The 21,100-nt window shown below is 41.7% G+C and overlaps 1 protein-coding gene across 3 annotated transcripts in view; it reads left to right on the forward strand.

The window, feature by feature from the left end:
* Positions 1–21,100, forward strand: part of OXNAD1 (oxidoreductase NAD binding domain containing 1) — a 44,746-nt gene that overhangs the window by 6,652 nt on the left and 16,994 nt on the right. For 2 of the 3 annotated variants that reach the window (XM_031940298.1, XM_031940299.1), the window contains 4 exons: positions 5,987–6,136; positions 6,413–6,476; positions 15,237–15,343; positions 20,532–20,673. In XM_031940298.1, the coding sequence (XP_031796158.1) occupies positions 6,024–6,136; positions 6,413–6,476; positions 15,237–15,343; positions 20,532–20,673 (426 nt within the window). In that variant the 5' untranslated portion in view covers positions 5,987–6,023. Of the gene's footprint in view, positions 1–5,986; positions 6,137–6,412; positions 6,477–7,051; positions 7,208–15,236; positions 15,344–20,531; positions 20,674–21,100 lie in introns of those variants that run through there. The other variant, XM_031940300.1, reaches the window with a different exon arrangement.

Here is a 21,100-nt window from a genome sequence, read left to right on the forward strand (position 1 = left end):
TAGTTTTCAACTAACAGGTTTTTATTATCATTCCCATCCCCCTGTGCTGGCAATTAAAAATCTTGGCAAGACTCTAAAACATATAAACAGGTTTTTCTAGACTAACTTAATTTACTTTTTTGATTGGTTTCTTAATCTCTTAGATAAGGGAAATGCAGTAGGAATAAGTTACCAGATTTTGCAAAAGTGATAAAATTTCTCATGGCTTTCTTGAGGACTATGTGGAGAAATGGAGATTAGATAGTAGATTGCCTTCAGGTTGGTGAGTAATCAGATCCAGGGGTTAATCATATCCATAGTTGATGATTTCCTTGGATGGATGATCACTTTTGCAGAGTATACTTTGTCATTTGGATAAAGTCATACATTTCATGTTCACATTTGTGAATGACACATTAACTAATAAATTGTATGATAGAGTAAGGCTCCACAAAAGTCTTGACAAACTGAGTATTGGGCTGTGGACGTTTAAGAGCTTACTATCCATCCTCACACTTGGGTTAAACAAAAGTTTCAGAAGTAAGAGATGAAAGAAGCGTCCTTACTAAGTCATCTGAAAAAGATCTGGGTTTTTGGTAGACCATACAACGGGCAGAGAAGAAAATACGACCTTAGGCTGTGTAGAGTATCTAGAGAGGGAGATAGTGATCTTATTGTCCACTGCTCTCTCCCCAGCCACTTCCAGGAGACTGGGTTTGGTTCTGAGTGCCACATGTTAGAGGGAGAGCGATCAGGAGGGGAAAGGGCATCAAGGTCTTGCTACTTGAGAACTGGTTGGAGAAGCGGGACTTAGGTTTTGGAGAGCATGGGACACGTTGACCTGACCTGACCGTCTCCAAGTATTTGTCCACTCTCACCTGGGAGAGGGAGAAGCTCAAGGGCTGGGAATGACAGGTGGAAGTTGTAAAGAAGAATTAGTGCTCTCTGAAGTGACTTCTCTCCCCTCAGGTACCCTTTGTCACATGGTGCAGGGTAGGGATTGGAGTGGATGGCAACAAAGGCCCCTTTAACCCTTTAGATTCTGTAGTCAAAGATGGGCTGGTGGGTTCAGGGAACTACTGGTCCTTCAGCTAGAACGCATCCTGTCTGGAGGGGCTTTAGGTGAAATAGTCAGCAAAAGGGAGCTTGGACCTAGGACCCACAGAGCCTTGACTGCCAGTATATGTATATTGTGACCTTCTGATAACTGGCTGGAGGAGAGTGTAGAAACCAGTAGGCTAATGAGGAAGCCCTTACAGTAGCCCGATGACTACTGTGTCATCCGTGGCAGTGACTTCATAGACCTAGATTTGGAAAATCATGAGGAAACTGAGGCCCAAGGAGGGTAAGTGGTTTGCTTGAAATCACATAGATGGTAAGCATCAAGAGGTAGGATTTGAACTTGGCTCCTCTAGTACCACAGCTGCTCTTGACACTGAATCTGGTTTACTCTTTGTCAATGATAATGATTAGATAGCACCTTAAGGTTTGGACAGTGCCTTACAAATAGTACCCGTTTTGTCCTCATAACAAGCCTGGAGATGGCTGCTTTTATTATCCTCGTTTTAAAGTTGTAGTAACTGAAGCAGACAGGGTTAAATGACTGGCCAGAGGTCATATATTTAGCAAACATCTGAGATGAATAAATTAAACATAAATGAGGTAATTATATTTAATTATAAATTACTTGATGAGAGAGCAAATATATTCAGCAAGCATCGTGTTAAATAGTTATTTTTTTTTTAATGTTTTTGAAAAGTTTTTGGTTTGTTGCGCATCGGTGGTGTGCTAAGTATTGGTAAGAACATGTATCCAAGATTCTACATTAAAGTGGGGGTCACGGAATTATGATTTACTATCAGTAAATGTTTGATTTGTATACCTGTTTTTTGTGGCTGGAGTCATCTAAAAATTTCTCCAATGAAAAGGGTCATGAGTCGAAAAAGTTTGAGAAGCCCTGGTTTTAAATAATCAAATAGAAGCTTTGGAAAACTAAGCTTAAAGAAAGGCCATGTGACTTTTCAAACAACTGGTTTAAAAAAAAAAATGTCAAACACATTTGAGTTACCAGCAGATGGCACTGTGTTTAATAGGAGTTGTAACAAAACAATTTCAGAATTAAGAAAAAGGGAGCAGCTTTTTTTAAAAAAATGAATATTTCCTTGTTTCCCATTCAACATCTTAATCACCACTTGGTGTTCCATTGTATAGATAATTAATTTTAGAAACAATTAGTTAAAATATTGAGTAGAACTGTATTTTAACTTTTAACTGCATAGCAAAAAATTAAAAGTTAAAATACCTTTCTACCTTTGTATGACATGGGAAACACTGGCAAAGGACTGCCCAGCATGGCACACCTTCATCAGAGAATGTACTAGGCTCTAGGAGCAAAGCGGACTTGAATTAGCCCAAAAGAAATGAGAGATGCGTAAAATTAGAGAAGCTGTCCCCAAATGTTGATATGGTCTATTTGTGTCTGATCTGTGGCAGAGCATTCTGAGCTTGTATTGGACAGTCAGACACATTGCATTTTACTCTAACTTAGGAGTGTCATTTTGGTCCTCTTCAGGACAACCATCTACCATTTACATAGCAAATCATGGCACTTGGTTTAAAATAAAAACCAAAATGCTGTTATCTTGTCTTCTTCCAGGAATGAAGAAAATTCTGGGCAGAGAAAATAAAAGGAAAAAAACAAAAGCAAAAGAATGGGAGATGGGATGGGGGGGGGGGGGGGGAAGACTACGAGAAAGGAAATGGATACCATATAATTACCAATTATAATGAGATTAATCTTGAGATTGTATCTGTGGGGGAACTTTTTTTTTTTTTTTAAATGGAGTGTTTTTTCCAGATTTCTTCCTCACCAGGAAACAGTTTGGAATGGAGAAAGATACAGTTATCTCTTCCCATCATTGTGGCCCCGTGACTTGAAAATCTGCATAAAAGTTTTTTGATTCTCTGCACCAAAGAAGTCTGATTTAATTTCTTTTTGAGGATGTTCCCAATACCTTCTTGTAAAAGAAGGTCTGATCACATACATATATTTTATGCTTTTCCAGTTTTCTGAACTTGTTTGTTGTGGTCTATGATTCCACAAAATGTGTCATCTGTGGCTTCTGTAAAATTTCCCAAAAATTATGCCAACCCACAGTGGGGAAAGTTGTAACGTGGAAAGAATAACTAGAGAGATATGTAGACTGATTCGTGGGAACTGATTGAGTGTGAACACACTCGAACACATACATATAAAATAGGAACAGGCAATGTGATTTTAGGGTATAGGAAACTGCCTGTAAAGGTTGGCATTTTCTCTCCAACTTAACAGTCACAGCCAGTGTTTTTCAGTGGCAAGACTCAAACCCAAGTCTTCTGGTTCCAAAGCTATCTTTCTGCCACTATGCTACTTAAGAGTTTTTCTCACTAAGCACTTTACTACCACTTCCTCATAGTCAATTCTAGGTTTATTTTAAGGGTCATTGTCTCCTTGGCTCCATTGGCCTGTTCTGAATCTGTGAATTAAAGCACTAAGTTATTTGCCACCCTTCTGCATGTCCTCAATTGAATGATAGGCATTTTTCATGAGATAGCCTGCAATGGATAGGATCTGAAATATAGAAACCTGGATTTAAATCTCCCTCCACACTGAAGCTGTGACCCCAGGTAGCTCCCTTAACCTCTGAGAGCCTTAGCTATTCTATCTTGGTAAAAAATGGGGAAAGTGATATTGATGGGGATAGCAAGTTCTTCCCCGGTTATTAAGACATTAAAAAGAGTGGTATCCATTGAGCTTTTTAAACTAAAGGAGAATGCCTTTTTATGTCCATGTCCTTTTCCCTTAGCAAGTCAAAGCCCTTAAAGGGCAGGGCTCTTTTTGTTTTGTTTATCCAGTGCTTAGGAATGTCCAGTACATAGTGTTTAATAATTGCCCATTCGCTGATCATTTTTTTTTTCCAGGTGTGGATTGAAGAGGATAGAAGGATAATTTTTTTTTTTTAAATAATTATAACTTTGTATTGACAGAACCTATGCCTGGGTAATTTTTTACATTATCCCTTGTACTCACTTCTGTTCCTACTTTTCCCTTCCCTCCCTCCACTCCCTCCCCCAGATGGCAAGCAGTCCTATACATGTTAAATATGTCACAGTATAGGATAATAAATTTATAGATGAAAAAGATGTATTAAATTTCATCAAATTTCATCCCCTCCTTTTATTGATGGGGAAACTTAGGCCAAAAGAGGTTGCTGTGTGCCTCAGCCAGTGTCATTTGGGCAGTAAATGGCTGGAATTTGAATCCACATCCTCTGAGTGATCCTTCAGATCCAATGAGATCTTCATCCAGTGAATCCTTAATGAAATTCAAGCATTTAAAGTTTTAAATATCCTAGATTTATAAATGAATTTTAACAGATCTAGTTCGTGTAAATATTGGGTTTGTGTTTCTGGCTTTTTAAGTTTAAAAATGTTTTAAGTAATTTGTAAGTTGAGAAGTAACCCTGTATTTTCATAATTTACCAAAAGAAAAAGAAATGTTTCTTGTCTCACATTACATCCGTCACAAGAAATAGATTCTTGTGTCTAACAGCCCATTTCCAATGGAGAGGATTGTTTTTTTCATAAGATTATAATTGAAGAAGCAAAATATATGAAGTGGGATTGTAAATGTTCACCTGGTATAAATGTTTTTATTCATAGTAAGCACTGTTAGCACTATAGTAAGCATCAATTTTATAGTCTCCAGAAAGTTAAACTGCATTTCTGAAAAGCTTTTAAAGATATTTCTGGAGGCCTTAGAATAGGTGGTCCATTCATTCTTTGGATTGCCTGAAGCAAAGATGGTGGAGGTTGGGCAGAGTCCAGCCTCCTCAGGGGGAGCACCCTGGGGAAAGGGTTGGGCACCAAGGAAGCTGCTTGATGTTTTTATGACAGAGACAGTACTGGGACAGGACTTAGAAAAAAAGGCCCTGAAATAAACTTTTCCCACAAGTTTTTGTCAGGGTGTTTCCTACCCTGACTCTCAAATAGGTCTCTTTATTCAAGGTCTTCACTTCCCTCTTTTTAAAATGCAGCAATATTTCGCCCCCAGAAGAGCCCAACACTGGGAGATCCTATGCATTGTGAATCCTCAGATTCAGGGAATGAAACCTGGGATCTGGGCTGTCCTCAAACTGAACTCATCATCCTTGCTCTGGAAAACCCCCTCCCTGCCACCCCCTTTGAATTTTCCTGTTATTCTTCAGGTTACTCATTACTTCCCCCGTCCCAGTCCCTCCCAGACTCCTCATGTTCTCCCCGCTCCCCCAACCCAAGCTATTCCCAAGGCCACTGGTTTCAGCTCTTGAGCATTTCCTCTGGCCCTGCCACCTCCATGGTCCAGGTAACCTCCAATATTTCCTGTCCAGACTGTTGCACTGGTTGCTAGGGTGGGGAGAGGTGCTACCAGCCTTGAGTGCCTCTTTGATACCTCGAGGATAGAGCAGCACTTCTGCCTCTGCACCTTGCAAGCACTTGCAAGTCACTTAATCCCCAACCTCAGGTTCTTTATCTGTCAAATGAAGATAGTGCCTTATAAGGTTGTGGTGACAACAAAAGCATATGTGTAACCCTTAAACCCCCTGAGTGCTAGCTGTTACTGTTGTATGCTGGCTCTCCCACAAAAATAGAAATTCCTCTAGAGCACAAATTGTTTGAGGATTTTTTGTCTTTCTCTCTCTAGTTCCAAGCACATTCCTGGCACATAGTAGGGAATCAACAAATGCTTGTTAATTAATTAACAGATTTTTAGCCTTTTGTGTGTGTCCTGAACCCCTCCTGCAATCTGATGAAGTCTGTGGACCCCTTTATATTATTATAAACTCATTATCCATAAACCTCTTAAACATTCATTTTTCCATAGGGATAAATGTCAAAGAAGCTCTCATTTATATTATTGTTAACATTCAGGGACAATTACCGGTAGAATAATCTGCCTTTGCTTCTTTCATCTTTTTATGAAATTTAGGCTTTCAGGAGTGTTCTGGCCTCTGCCCAGTTGCGCCATGACTCAGGCTTTTGTGATGTGCCCGTTATTGAGAGGCTCTGCTGGAATATTCTGCCCTCAGGCTGCGTTGTCCCCACGGAGGCCCAAAGGCTTGCGTCCCTTCGGGAGCTGGTATGTCCTGTGTGCTCCTCGACAGCAGAGGCTGCTTTGATGGCACTGTCCCAGGAGGCTCCTTAGCTTTCCCAGATTAGTGACCCATTGGGTACCGTGAGCTGACGATGACTTTCTGGACATTGCTCTTCAGGCTTGTTTATTGGTTTATTTCTTAAGATCCTGCCTGTTCCCTGGTCTCTTTCTGAATTGCCTTACTATGCATGTTAACTTGATTCATTGCTTCTCTACGAGGCCGGCGTAGTAAATTTCTGGTTTTGCTTTTTGTTGAATTAGCATAATGAAACCCCAGAAGAAAACCGATCACTTGGAGAGGACAGCAAAAAGCTTTCGACAAGAGGTCAGTATGTTTATGTTGTGCAGTGTTTTTTCTGTCTTATCCAGGAAAGAATGGGGAAATCCTCAGTGATGCTGATTGTTGCTTTTTCTGAGTAAGTCAGCATGATGATAACTCACATTGAGGTAGCTTGATTTACAGGGCACGTCCCTGGGAACAGTCCTTTGAAGAAGTAGAGAACAGGTATTACTGCTTTGGTTTGCAGATGAGGAAACTGGACTCCCAGATGCTCACAGGATCAGTGACCCAGAGCTCCCCGGCATCCCAGGCTGGCAGTCTAGTCTCCTACCTTTTACAGTTTAGGGACTTGCCCAGGTCACACAGGGAGGCAGCTTTGGGAGCTCAGTCTGGTTATACACCCAGCCCTGTAGAAGATGGGGCTGTAGCTGTGTAGATGACAGGCACTTGCTGCTCCCCCCTACCCCGAGTCAGGGTGGCGTGGCACAGTGGCTCTCCTCCGGGGAAGAGTGTCAGAGCCGAACTGTCACGGGGTGGTAGGGAGAACTAAGTCAGAATCGTATGTGCGTGGATTTTTTCAAGCCTTCGCCTTAAAATCCTTGTTCTCCCTCCTGCTGTAGAGCAACCTCTCATTTCAACTGTGAGAAAGCAGAGCAGAAGATCTTTTTCCTTGTCCCAAGAGCAGAATTTCCACCATATTCAGACAGACCCCTAGAAAGCTTTTCTACTCCATGATGGGGTTTCATGGCATGGGAAGGACACTCACCTTTCCCTCTGTGAGTAGCCCCATTTTCACTGAATATTTTAAATTGAATGTTTGAGCTGGTTAATGGTTTTCCATAGGTTGTGTTTCTGCCGTCCATGCTGTTAGACAATGTTAATATATTTAAATATATTAAATTTAAAAAAAAGATATTTAAATAAATTTTAAGGTTTACAAGTATCAAATGCGAGGGTGGGGGGAGGGAGAGACAGACTATAGTAGTAAGAAGATAGCACAATTCCCTGCTCATCCCAACTCAAATTTATGTAGCTCTCTATGCTTGCCAGTGTTTTTTCCTCACTTCTCAGCCCTAAGATCAGGGCTCTTTCCTTTGCTTTTCACAGTCGAACCCTAAAGAATTTGAATATCAGTGGAAGTCAAGGAGTAGAGGGTGGAGAGGGGGACAGTGCAAACACAATACTCAACTTTTCAAAGATCATAAACTATAACTCATATTAACCCAAAATTCTTTCATTAGATTCTATATTCAGAGCTGAAAGGAACTCTGGTCATGGAGTTGAAACTTAACAATTTACAAAAGTGAGGAATTTGAGTCACCAAGAGGCTGTGACTGATGACATAACTAGTGACTGTCCCACTTGGCTTTTGAAGTCTACTTATTCACTATACCACAGTGAATTGCCTGTTTGCACTGGGGGAAGGAGTGTGGTCACCAGGGTGCTCCTGCACAGATAAAATCAGAGGTCCGGTCTGGCCCAAATTATTCAACAGAAGAGACTGGAAAGAGATCCAAAGACTCTTGTGATAGAGAATAGGGATGGATTGTAGAAACCCTCCCTTCCAATATGGAGATGCCCTCCACCCAATAATTCACCTCCGCTTTTTAGATGAGAAAACTACGTCCTGGGCCCTGAAGAAGGATTTCTCCCACGGTTACCCACTGACATGGAAGCAAGGCCATCTGGTTTCTTGGCCGCAGTGTCCCCTTTGTCATGTGTCAGGTCCCCTGCTGCTGCTGACATTTTGGAAGGAGGAATTGTTTTCAAGTTAATTCCATTCTTCAAAAGTTGCTTTGGGACTAAAATCGTGTTTCGGATTAACCTTAAGCCAGAGTTTTCTTGCAAAATTTGAATTACATTAACTTAAATGCTCCAGATTCATATGACATAGGGACATACACCTGTCATACTGGGTTTTTTAAAAAAAATCTGTAAAACATTTTTGTCTTGTTCAGCCCCAAATTGTTGAATTGGTAAAGCTGAAACTTGTTAGCTCTCTTTGAAGCATGACGACCATGCCAATTATGAAGAAAATCAATTTAATGGGATGGCATGAAGTTTTGTAGATTATTTTTAGCATGTTTCGAGTTAAACTTTTTTTCTTCTAAAGATGGTACAAGTAGACTATTCAGTGGATACTTTTGAAAGTTGAAGACCCCTTGATTGTGCTGTTAATTTTAGGTAGTTGGGTTTCTTTGGGGTTGGGGCAGGGAAACTGTATCTCAAACTTAAAGAAAAATTAATACAAACTCTTCATAATACAATTTTAAAAGTTTTGAGAATCATTGTGTCCAGAAATCAGGACATTAGAAGATGAAGTTTCTTCCCACAAGGACTTAGTTTGTACAAAACAGTGTGCTAGGACAGTGTACAAGTTTATTTAAAACCTAGTTCCTATCCTTAGAGAACTTAACTTGTAGTAATACGGTGGATGCTGGGATGTTAATCCTATAATGCAAAGTTAGACTTTCTCCTTATATTAGAGAAGGAGCAGGAGAGGTTGAACAAAAGGTGGCCTAACTAGAAAGTCTTTCAGAGCCAGTTTATTCCTGAAGCTAATGAAGAGCTGTTATTCCACTTAAACATGAACTATAAAAAGCTCTAAGAGGCGGTGTCCGTACACACTGTAAAGGTCATCTGGCCACTCTCAAATAAAGGTTGCATGAGGCTTGGGGTAAAGGCTTCTGGATTGTGTCACAATGAAAACATTCTAGCATGGATGGTAGAAAGAAAAGCTTTTTGCCCAGGGATTAATTTAAAAGTGCACATTTAATGTGTATTTTAGGATATTATTTATATTCTATTATTTGTACGGGATATCTAAAGTTTATGCTTTTATAGGAACAAAGAGCAGACATTTGTCTGCTTATAGTTTCAGATTTGAAATGTTTTTTATAGTCCTAATATCAGAAAGGTTGGCATAACTAAGAATCTCATGGAGATAATAAATCAAAGCAATGGAATGAATTTTTTTCTTATTGAATTCTCATGAATTAAAAATTAATTTATGCAAGAATAATTAGCAAATTATTAGCAAAGTTCTTGGAAGAAAAGGGGCCAGAGAGAGCTCCTCTATCCTGAAGAATTTGTGGTTATGGGAGCTGGAGGGTACAGTAGACTTCTAATGCAGGCCTATCACTTATCAAGGAAGACACCTAGAAGAAGGTATTAGTGGTTGACCCAAAATCACAGGGGTTTTTGTTGTATTTGTCCAAGGGTTACATGAAAAAAAAACATTAATTTATAAAGTAGGTTGGATGTTTACGGATTAGACAAGTGGCCAGACAAGTTGTCTGACACTCCATATTAAGTGTGGACGTATCATTTTACAACTAAGATTGAAAAAATAATCACTGTAATATCTAGGTTGCAAAAGCTTAAGGAATTTGTGTTTGAATGTCAGATTTTCTGTTTAGTGCAGATCTTTTCATCAGGACTTGAAAGTCCTGTTTCATTAAATATCTGTTGTTTCCTCTGAAGAATTACACTGTTTTGTTGGGAAGCTTATTCCTAGCTTCATTACCTTCAGGAATATCATATTCTAAACCCTTTGCTCCCTTAACATGGAAGCTGCTTAATCTTTTGCTATCCCATTTGAATTGTTTCTTTCTGGCTGCTTGTAATATTTTCTTCTTAATCTGGGAGCTCTGAAATTTAGCCACAATATTCCTGGGAGTTTTTGTTTGGGTATCTCTTTCAGGAGGTGGTAGATAGATTCTTTGACTTTCTGTTTTACCTTCTGGTACTAGGATATTAAGACACTTTTCTTTATAGATTCTTGAAATGGTATTTAGACTCTTTAATCATAGCCTTTTGGTAATCTAATAATTCTTAAATTATTTCATGTTATTGTTACCTGAATTTATGTCTTAATCATTCCTGTCATATAGCAGCTTTTTATGGGTCAAGTTCGCTAATTTTCCCAGCCTATTTCTTAACTTTGACTTTTATGTTAAAGTTGAGCTCTGTCTTAATCTTTAGGCCTTTCCATGTTACTGTTTTAAAAGCTGCTTCTGGAGATCTGCAAGTTCTGGGGATGATTCGGGAAGAAATGTTTGAATGTTCTGGTCCGTGCTCTGACCTTTAACCAGGAAGGTGTCTGCTCCCCTGGGCCTGCAATCCATACAGAGCTCTTGACCCAGCCAGTGCTAGCCCCAGAGTTCCCAACTAATCTCTCTCTCTGGCCCATTGTTTGGCTGCCCCTGCCTGCCCATTTCCTAGGTGCCTCAAGCTCCTTATTTTCTGCCCTTGGGTTGGGTTTGAAGCCTGATTTTAAAACTGTTTGGAGGGAAAATTGGAAGAGATTGGCCATAAGGCTCCTCTTCTCCATTTGGGCTCCACCCCATCCTGAGGGCTTTGGCTGACGTGGATGGCCTCCCTCCTTTATTCAGGGTTACCAGTTTAACAGCCAAATCCCCAGGTCTTTTCTTCCCCCTCTCAGTTCCTCCCTTCTCTCTCTCTTTCCCTGCTCCAAACTCTTTCCTGCCCTGACTTCCATGAAGTCCTTATGGCCTTTTCCCCTCAACTCACAGACCTTCAGGTTCTTCCTGTGATACTGAAGACCACTCCCAAGTGGACCCAGCTGGCCTTCCGTCCACCTTTCTTGTCTCACCTGGAGCTCTTCCCCTCCACTGAATCCCGGCTCCTCCTCTGCTTTCACAGGTCACCCCCTACGACCTCGGTCCTTCCTCCACACATGGCATTGGGACTGCCTCCCTTGACAGAGCCCCACAGACCCCTTTTGGCTAGAAGTCACAGGTGTGTTTACATGTCATACCTGTTTAGTGTAAGCTCCAAGAGGGCAAGGGTTGGAGGGGGTCATTTTTCTTTGCCCTCTTACTACTAGAACGGAGCTAGGAAGGTAATAAATGTTGGTTAAATTGAATTATGAGCAATGATGAGCCAGTCCAATGAATGTGTATTTAAGTGCCTGTGTCAGATAGCCTAAGTGCTGTAAGACATTGGAGCCAGCCAACCTGAGGAACACCAGGATATCTCCTCCCATTGAGCTGCATTCTCAAGGGGGGGTCTTGGTATGGTTTCTTTTGTGAGGGCACTGGACTGGATTGATTCCCTGAGCATTCTTCCAGCTCTTTTATTCTAATGATAATTATGCATGTGAAGTTTTTCATTATTAAGTTTATCGGAACCCAAAACTGTCTTAACAATGATGTGGCTAACTCAGAAGAGCAGTTCATCTGAAAGTCATGTTTCTTCCCTATTTCAGGTTGTGCATAAATATTTTGGAGGGAAATCACAAAAGGTCAAATAATTCCTAATTGTATTCCTATTTGAGCCCTTTTACCTATGGTTTTAAGCTGGGGTAGTAATGGGAGAGAAGGGGGGAATTTAGATTACCTCTACCAACTTCCATTTCCTGTTCAGAGATTATGATATTAGTAGTAACTTCGAAATCATCTGGGTAAAATGTCTTTAGTCAGTAGAGTTGTATTTTTTTTTAATACTGATACAAAAAAAAGCTTTAAAAATATATCTACAAGTATGTATGTATGTCTATTAGCATAAATTGGAAAACCCGTTGTTTTACTGTACAATAAACGTGTTTAAATGTTTTTTCATGGAGAAATTCACTTCCTGCCATGTGTTTTAACTTAGAATGTGCCTGGTTAAAGCCCCAATTTCTAAATCTTTTGATCATTAAACATGAAAATAAGCACAAACATCAAAATTGGAGTTGTTTCTGTCATCAAGAATGTTTGCTTTTCAAACAAAACAAAGAAACAATAGTACATAAGAAGGTTGTAGATTACAGATCATTTTAGAAAAAAATTGGAAGAGAAATCCCTAGTTAGTTGTTTAATTATTAAAAGAAACATGGTCAGGCAGATTATGTTCGAATAGAATGTAACTTCTGGGAGTGTCACCAAGACTAGTCCTTGATTGTCATTGCTGGAAATTTTTGCTCAATTGCTTACTTTAAAAATAAATGTTTATGCATCAGCAAGAGGCATTTACCTTGGCAGTCAGTGTCCAGTAGAGCCTTCCCTCTCTCTTCATTGCTTGTTTTCATGTTCTTACCTAGAACAGTATTACAGCAAGTCATGCGATCTGTCGAGAGTGCTTTGGTTTTTTCCAGATCTCACAGTCAAATGAAAATTTGATTGTTTAATAATACTAATAAAACCTTTTCAACAAAATCACTATAGTACATATTTGGACGTTAATAAAATGCTATTTCATTTTAAAGGCTTCTTATAAATTATAAGAGAATTTGCACATTTAGGTTTTTTTTTTTTAATTCTGAAATAATTTTGACAGATGGAAGCTAAGCGTTTTTAAATGAAATAATGCATCTGCCAGATAGATTTTTTAAAGGTTACTGTTACTGAAAATTAATAGTATTGATATTTAAAAAGGAAGCATTTTCTTCCAGGGGAGAAGAATTACATTATGGAATTTCCTGTGATGCTTTTCTTTCATTTTCTTTGTGTTTGGATTTTTAAAAATCCAGTATGCTGAGAGTAAGAGAAATTTCTTGTTCCTCAGAATAATAACAGAGATGGTGTTCCTTCCCCTTCCTATTCCTTGAGTTGTTAAATATTCATAATAATCCAGGTTTTTTTAATCTTAAGGAACACTTTCCATTTCTGTTACTTCCTCTTATTCTAGAAACTAATTTTCAAGTCATCTTCATTCAGCATCTGTGTATGGTTGATTGCTTCATGTAAAGGCTTTTATTGGGCATATTGGTGAGCAGAGAGATAACGAGAGTGGATCTACTCCTTCATCAGAGATCTTGGAATCCAGTTTGGGAGGGGGGGGTGTCAGGTGTGTATTAAATGCTTACCGGGTACCTGGAACTGTGCTAAGGACTGGACAGATACCTCCATTGGTCCTCCCAATGACCTCATCTTCCCCATTTGGGGACAAGTTGGCAGGGCAGAGTCTGAGGTCTGATTTGATCTTCCTGACCTGACTGAGAGCTCTGCGCCCTCTGCTACCAGGAGGGAGGTGATACAGTCTTGGATGGGTGAGCCATGGTTAGCAGATAGCAAATTAATCTTGTGAATCCTATAAGGTGGAGAATGACAGACTGGAAAGAGCCAGGAAGATCAGCTCATGGTTCTAGGCAAAAGTGGTGTGCCAGTGGAGGGTAGGAGCAGCGAGAATGGATAGGAGGCATTTGAAGATGGGATCGAGGCATCCGTAGGCCCCTTGGCTCTTGAGAGGCAGCTTGGAGGCTCTGGTCATGGCTGACCAGGCCAAGTGTTCAGTTGGGTTAAGTGTCAAGTTCCAGAAACGGTCAGCAAGAGGTTGGGAATTGGTGAAGGGATGAAAGATTCAGAGGGGGAGGGAGAGTCATCTTGGGAGTCATGGTCTTGGAACTAGATGAATCCATGTCAGGAGAGAAAAGGGTCCACGTTAAACCCAGAAGAGACATGCTGCCATGAAGGGGGTAGGAGGAAGCATTGGGGGTAGGAGGAAGCATTGGGGGTAAGCCCACAGCATTAATTCTCCTGTTTGCCCAGGAGAAGCCTCAAGGTGTCAGTGTCCAGTGTGAAAACCTTCAGAGGTCAAGGTGGAGAGAGACATGTCCGTCATGGAAATAGAAAGGAAGAGGGAGGAGGGTGGAAGCGGGAAGCAAGGGCCAAGGGTGAAGCCATATTTGTGAGTTATGGAAGTTCTCTGGGCCACTGTTGAGAATGTCAAATCGGCATCCTAGGAGCACAGTTAAGGACTGTTTCTGCCTATATGAGGCTATCTTTTGTCCAGGTTGACTAGAAATGGACATTAATGGCCTGAATGATTTTATATCTCTCCAGGAAGTATGAATGATTAATTCTTTATAGTACAAATGAGGTGCACATGATGAGAGGGGAGGGAGCAGGTGGACCATGAACAAATAAATACTTGGGGGCAACAGGAGAGCTGTCATCCAATATTTTAAGAACTGTGATGGGAAGGAGCGGTCTCAGTGTCCAGAGCCAGAAATAATGGGTGAAGACTGCTGAGAAGCATTGGGCTCCAAGTGAAGCAAAGCTTCCCAACAGGAAGCCACTGCAAAGGGGAATGGCTGCCCTGGGAGGGCATGAGTTCCCCTAATCTACAATTTTCAAAGCAAGATTGTATCACCCCTAATGAGTAACATGGAAGCAATTCATAGCCAGGGAGATAACGACTAATCCTTTCGCACTGAAATTTGGAATAGGGTCTCCTCCACCCATAGGACTTTGTCAGTTCCAAAGACAAAGCTGAATGATTTAAACCCTGTCTTTATCTCCTGGCCACTTTTTTCTGGAAATATTAATGAGGACAGAAGACAGTCCAATCCAAATATTTGTGAAGTGCCTGCTATGTGCCAGGCACTGTGCAAAGTCCTGGGAATTCAGTACAGCAGGGAGCAGAAAGAGAAATATCCAGCGACCAAGTCACTCACCAGTAAGATGGTTAGTGGCTCCTTGACTCTTAGACCTCTCCCCCCCAGACAACATTTAGAGTTTCTGAAAGTGATGAGCTTTAAAAAACCATTCTCATGCATCAGACATATTAGTTAGAATTTGAAACTATAGTGATTATTGCTTGTTAGAAGGGTGAAGCTGAATCTTGAGATTAAATTAAACCTTCTGACAGTTTGCCTCCCAAAAGACTATGAATTTTCTTTGTAGACAAATTGCATGCCCGGTTTTCTTTAGTTTTGCTTATATAGAATTATCTTTGAGGCGTAGTCACACTGATTTTCTAAATTGACATACCATGTGGCACTCGGCCCATGTGTTACTGGAAGTTTTTGTGTGTGGTTTGTAAATGTAACAAAATCACCTCCCACTGTTCTTGTTTTAGGTTTTATCTCCCGCTAAAGTATGTGGGCTTAGTGAAGAATCGGAAACTGTCCGAAGGCTCCGTTTGCTGATCACCAATAAAGATTTTACTTTCAAAGCTGGCCAATGGTGAGTTGTTTTGGCTTTTTTTCACATGGTGCACGGAAGGGCAGATTCCATCATTGCCCCAGGGGGAGGGGATCCAGAGTTTTGATTTTGTTGCCATAGGGAACTACTTCATGAGGAGGCTAACTAGTATCTGGGTACCCTGGCAACTGCTCTGCAGTTTCTAGTTTGAGAGGTGAAGTTGCTTAGTCCACACCTGTCCATGTGTGTCCGCTTAGTAGCCATCCTGTTGTAGTACATCTGCTTGATTTTGTACAGTGGTAGCTTTTGGCCCGTGGCTTATGCAGAGGAGAAATACTTTTAAGATATCCATTTTTCTGATTTATAGTAATCAATGGGGAGTTTTACCATTTTAAGTTTCAATTAAAAATTAGTTTTACCAACTCATGTAGGTATGGATAGTTGAACTGTAAGACAATTCTACATCCTGAGGCTATCAGGATGTGAGTGAATCTTTGTTTTAAAGCATTTCTTTTCTCTCCTGTTGTTCTTTTCCTCATATTGTTGTTCAGTCATTTCAGATTTTTTGTGGCCCCATTTGGGGTTTTCTTGGCAAAGATACTGGACTGGTTTGCTATTTCCTACTCTAGCTATTTTACAAACGAGGAGACTGAGGCAAATGGAGTGAAGTCACTTGCCCAGGTTCACACAGATAGTGTCTTCCTGACTTCAGACCTGGCACTTTGTGTTAGATATCACTTAGCTGCCTCCTTCTTCCCCTCCCATAACCCTACTGGAAGAAGGGAAAAAAAGAGAACACTTGTAGTCTATTTAACCTGTCACTTCTCTTGCAAGAGGTGAGCAGTTGTCAAGGTTGGAGAGAATTCTTGGGTCTTTCAAAAGTTGTTCATTTTAACAGTGTTGTTGTTCTAGCAAAAATGGTTCTCCTACTTCTGCTCTCCTCACTCTGCATCAATTCATAACAAGTCTTCAGGTTTCTCTGTAGCTGTTCATCAATTTTTATAGTAAAGAATATCCCGTGATGTGTTCGGCCTTTCCCCAACTCCTTAGTTTCTGGTTCTTTTGTCACCATCATGTAGAGCTGCAATAAATATTGTTACATATAGATTTCTTGGGCCTCAGTACTACTACTCTGGCTAGTTTTAGCTTTTTCTAGGACCTGTACTGATAAAGTAGGTGGAACATCTCCCAGCATTTCTCTCGACCCTTCCCCCCCCCCCCCCCCCCCCCCCCCCCCCCGCGCTCATTTACAGTTTTGGAATAAGGTTTGCGGACACCCACTGTCCAAGCCAAGCCCTGTGGTGTGGTCCAAATTCTGATCCTCAGCATTGGAGGCTTCTGTTTTTCTCTGATGACCTGCCAGAGGGCTGGGCTTACAGTCAAAGCTCTGGGCTTCAGCCCTTTCTCTGGGAGTTTTCATTTCTCTGGGATGTTGTGGCCAGCCCAGAGTCACCTAAACAGGATGTGTCCGCTCTTCTCGGCTCCATGACCAGCTCTGGCTACTGTGCCTCGCAGCCTTTTGGAGACGCTTCACTCTAACAGGCTGCATCAACCCCAGGAAGGAAGCTGCCAACAGAATTCGGGGCACTTTTTAGTCTGGTTAGAAGCAGTGGGTCACTAGGCCAGGGCTGAACTCACTGAGTGGACGAGGTTACACACAGTCACGAGCCGTAGACTGTCAGCTCCCATGGCTAAGAGCAAGCACTCAAGTACTTCTCCCCCGGTCTTTTCATTTTGTCTGGGTCAAGTTGTAAGAGCGCACCTCATGTTATCAATGCTTCCCAGTTCATCTGGATACCGACAAGTCATCTGTGTGTCTCCTAAGGATAGTTGGGACACCGATGGCCTTCCTACCCAGATATCTGCCCCACCATTCCTCTGAGGGGCCCTGAATTCAGGTAGATCCATAAATGGGCTGTTTTTACAATGCGGGTGGCTACTTTTCAAGGTCACGTCAATTTTTAAGCATTTCTTGGTTTCTCAATCTTAATTGGATTTTACAGGCATGTCTTGGCTAATTTTGGCATGGTCCATCTGAAAATAAGTTTTGTTAGAATTGGAGACGTGTGAGAATAATAAGAGCGCTCATGTTAAGTAGTTTGCCTTTGGATTTAGAAATAGAAAACAAGATGCTGATTGCAACAATTTGCGTTTCTGAAGCAATTTACTGTAATCTTTGCACATGTTCAGTGATACATATTAAATTCTTGGTGGCTGTTTCGAGGAGGGGTGGGGTATAGAAAATATATTTACCCTTCAAGAATTGTTCAACAGTTATTACCCTGAAGATTAGAAGCTTTAATTATAATGACTCTCTTTGCATTTTTCCTTCCGTGGCATTGTTCTGTCCTATAGTCTGCTTGATGTGGCGGCAGCAGCATCTCAACAGCCCCCCTCAGACTTGCCGCCAGCCGTCAGACCACTTTTCCCAAGTTAGAAATGCATACATATTGGGTGCAGGCTGTCATGGTCAAGCTGTTTATAACCAGAAAGGCTGCCGTCTCTTTGCTGTTTTACAGAAATAAAATCCCATTCATATTCTCAACCCATGTAGAATTAGCTAGAGAGTGCTTATAATGGTGTTGACACATGTCTGGCTCAGTACTCACATACTGGAAGTGCAGATGAATTTCTGGGGGAGAAATAGGAATCAGTAACGAGTTGGCTATTTTGTTGCTCTTATAGGCCATCTCCTAATCATGCCCATTTATGAGAGGTGTATTTTTTAGAAGCAAAGAACTCTTAATTTCCTTTTTTCCCATTCACCATTTTTGGCAGGACATAAGTAAAAAGATTGGGATGTTGTTTTTTAATCCCCTTGGGAGTCTTTTAGTGAGTATTTGGAGAACTCTTCATCATCAGACCTTGGGCTTTTACTTTGTGACATTCTTTGGACCCTAAACTATGGTGTCCACTCATCCCCCTCATCAGACATCAGATGTCTGTTAAGAGGCTGAAGGTGTTTAAAAGAACGAGCCATACATTCATAAACTTTGAAAGGCAGCTGTCAGAGAGGAGCTCCCCGAGTGTAGCCACAGTCTTTGGAGAAGGGTCCGCTTTCTTCTCAGAGACAAGAGCCCCCAGGCCACCTGGACGCCTTAAGGGAGCACTCACTGGAGGCAGGACTAGAACACGGGACCTGTGTGTGAGAGGTCCTCCTATTTACTAGGACCTAGTAGGTCTACTTACTTGGTAGAAGTGAGGTTGAGCTGAGACCCAGGGATCTAGGATCCTGCCTCAGACTCTTAACTTTCCTGAGTCACTTTTGTTACCTGCAGAACCATTGAAATCTTCTCTTTCTGCTGGCCTCCAAGAAGTCCATGGGGTTTAGTATTAGTTCTTCTGGAACCTGCCTCTCCCTGCGGGGTGAGGTGGAACACCTCGGGGAAAGGGCCGCCTGAGTGTGAACTCTGGCTCCTGAGCTTTAGACAAGGTCATCTCTTGGGGTGCACAGGGACGATAGGGCAAAGGAGATATTGGGGAGTCCCTGTTGGTCTGGTGGTTTTCCCATCCTGGGAACCACTGAAGACACGTTAGTAGGGCTGTGATGAAATCGATTCTGGCCTCTGAGTGAAGTAGGGGCTGACGAGTGAGACACCGCTGTGGTCCGCCCAGGCTGGGCTCTTAACCGTATTCCAGAGAGATGTAATGAGGACCTGAGCAGTATGGACAAGTGGTCGTACTGGGCACTGGGGAAAGCAGAGCTCAAGGACTGCTTACGGTTTTAGACCCAGTCATGGTGATTACAGCCTCATTGTCAGCAGGAAGAGGGATCACAGGTGTGGTCTGAGGCACCTGCAGAAGCCTAGGCAGAGATCCAGTGGAACATTAGAACTGGAGGCAGCCCCCTGGATTCCTGATAGTAGTGAGGATCGTGCTGTGGCACTGGGCAGCCCTTGGTCCTACTTCACAAAATGCTTTTCCACCTGTTAGCTTATTTGTCCTCCCAGCAAATGCCCTCTGTGTCGCTGAGAAGAGAAGACCCCTGAAACTCAGCTTCCCTTACAGAAGCCTCTTTTCCAATGGCAGCTAACTGGGGAAGACAGTACTTGGGGTGACTGAGTCAGATTGAGGACAGGAGGAAAACTCGGGGTGGTCTGTCGGCCCAGTCTGGTCTGAGCAGCTCCTTTGTACAGAGGGTGACTGACCCAGGGTCACACAGTAGGACGGCTCGGGTGTGGAAGCAGGAAAACTGTGTGTGTGTGGAAAGGGGAAGGAGATTGTATTAGGTAGCATTAGGAAGACTAGACTGGGGACCTTGGGAGACGAGTGAAAGAGCTTTCTCTCGTTCTGTGGGTTCAGAGCTGGCCCTGGGCAGGGAAATGTCCTCCAGAGTTCATTTTTGGCACCTTCACCATTTCCACTTGTCCTGCTCTGTTAGAGGCTGTTGGTTAAGGCCTCCCGTTCACCTTGGTTATGATGTGCTATTCAGTAGGATCAATTTCTGCAAGTGTATGGTGTTCATCCCAAGCCCAAAAGAGTCCTGGTCCGGAAAGGCCGTTTTGTGCTTTGTGGGCCATCAAGCCAGAGACCCTGCCTTGAATGCACTGGTGAGCACCCAGGACCTGGCCCTGGGAGCATCTGTCAGCAGAGGGCGCTGCAGGGCAGGCCATAAACCACACAGCCTCCCTCACCAGTTGACCTGGGAATGGACAATGGACACTGTTAATCAGTGGCAGTTAATCACCAACCATTTCATTACCCAAAGTAAGGAAAATTATTTAGGAATGGAAAACCACAGAGTGAGAAATAGTGGCTTTAGCTTAGAGTAGCACTAGCCTTGGGGCATTTAAAAACCAGCCACTAAAGGAAATACATAGAAAAGATGGGGAGATTAGACTGACTTTTCTTGTTGGGAGGAGCCCCTTGGTGCCTTAAATCTTGTTTCCCAGGAGACCGGGATTTGAGATTTGGCAGTTTTCAGGACTAATTATTTTTCCTTAGTGTTTTGAAAAGGTTTATCTCTATTGGCCAGAATATTCTGAGAGGTTTTATTCGATAAAACATGTAGTTTTGAAATGAGGAATCCTAGAATATGGCAATGTGAAAAATGGAGGAGGAAGGATTGTTTAGAATATACTATTGTGATCAGAGCAGCAGCAGGAGAAATGAGATGAGATTTCAAGAGTGTTCGTCTGGCGCTTTGTTTTAGCAAATACTGCTAAATGGCTTTTTTTTTTTTCCCCATTAAGAATTAAAATCATACATTTTATTTGCTTTTCCACTTTAGGGTTGATTTCTTTATTCCTGATGTTCCTGTGTTTGCTGGATTCTCGATTTGTTCAAGCCCGAGCCTGTTAAAACGAGAAAGTGCTTTGGAATTAGCAGTGAAATATACCAACCATGCTTCCTCTCTCTGGGTCCATACCAAGGTAGGGGCATTGTGCACTTGGCATCCCCTTGTGGCTGTCTGCACTTAGAGGATCTAAATTTAGTTCATTTTACTCACTCAAGAAATCTAAACTTCAGTGAAGAGTCCATCACTAGAATGTGTTTTGTTATATATTTTTCAGCATTTTTTTCTGAGAAGCATTTCTTGTTGCTTCAGTAAGTTTTGTCTCTTCCTTTCTGTTCTGCCATTTTAATCTTTCAGCTGTGTTCTCTATCTTTATGAATTCCTCTATGAATTTCTTGGTATTCTTTGTGTCATTAAAACTTCTGAATCAATTTTTCTTATCATTCCATTTGTAAAATTTGTAAAATCTGCTTCATTCTTCCTTATTTCTGTTTTATCTTAGAACAATCACCTCACTAGAGAAGTAATGGAATGGAAGCACTGCCCTTTAGTAGAAATTAACC

The sequence above is a fragment of the Sarcophilus harrisii genome, chromosome 5 (genome assembly GCF_902635505.1).
Source record: "Sarcophilus harrisii chromosome 5, mSarHar1.11, whole genome shotgun sequence".
Classification (NCBI taxonomy): Eukaryota; Metazoa; Chordata; class Mammalia; order Dasyuromorphia; family Dasyuridae; genus Sarcophilus; species Sarcophilus harrisii.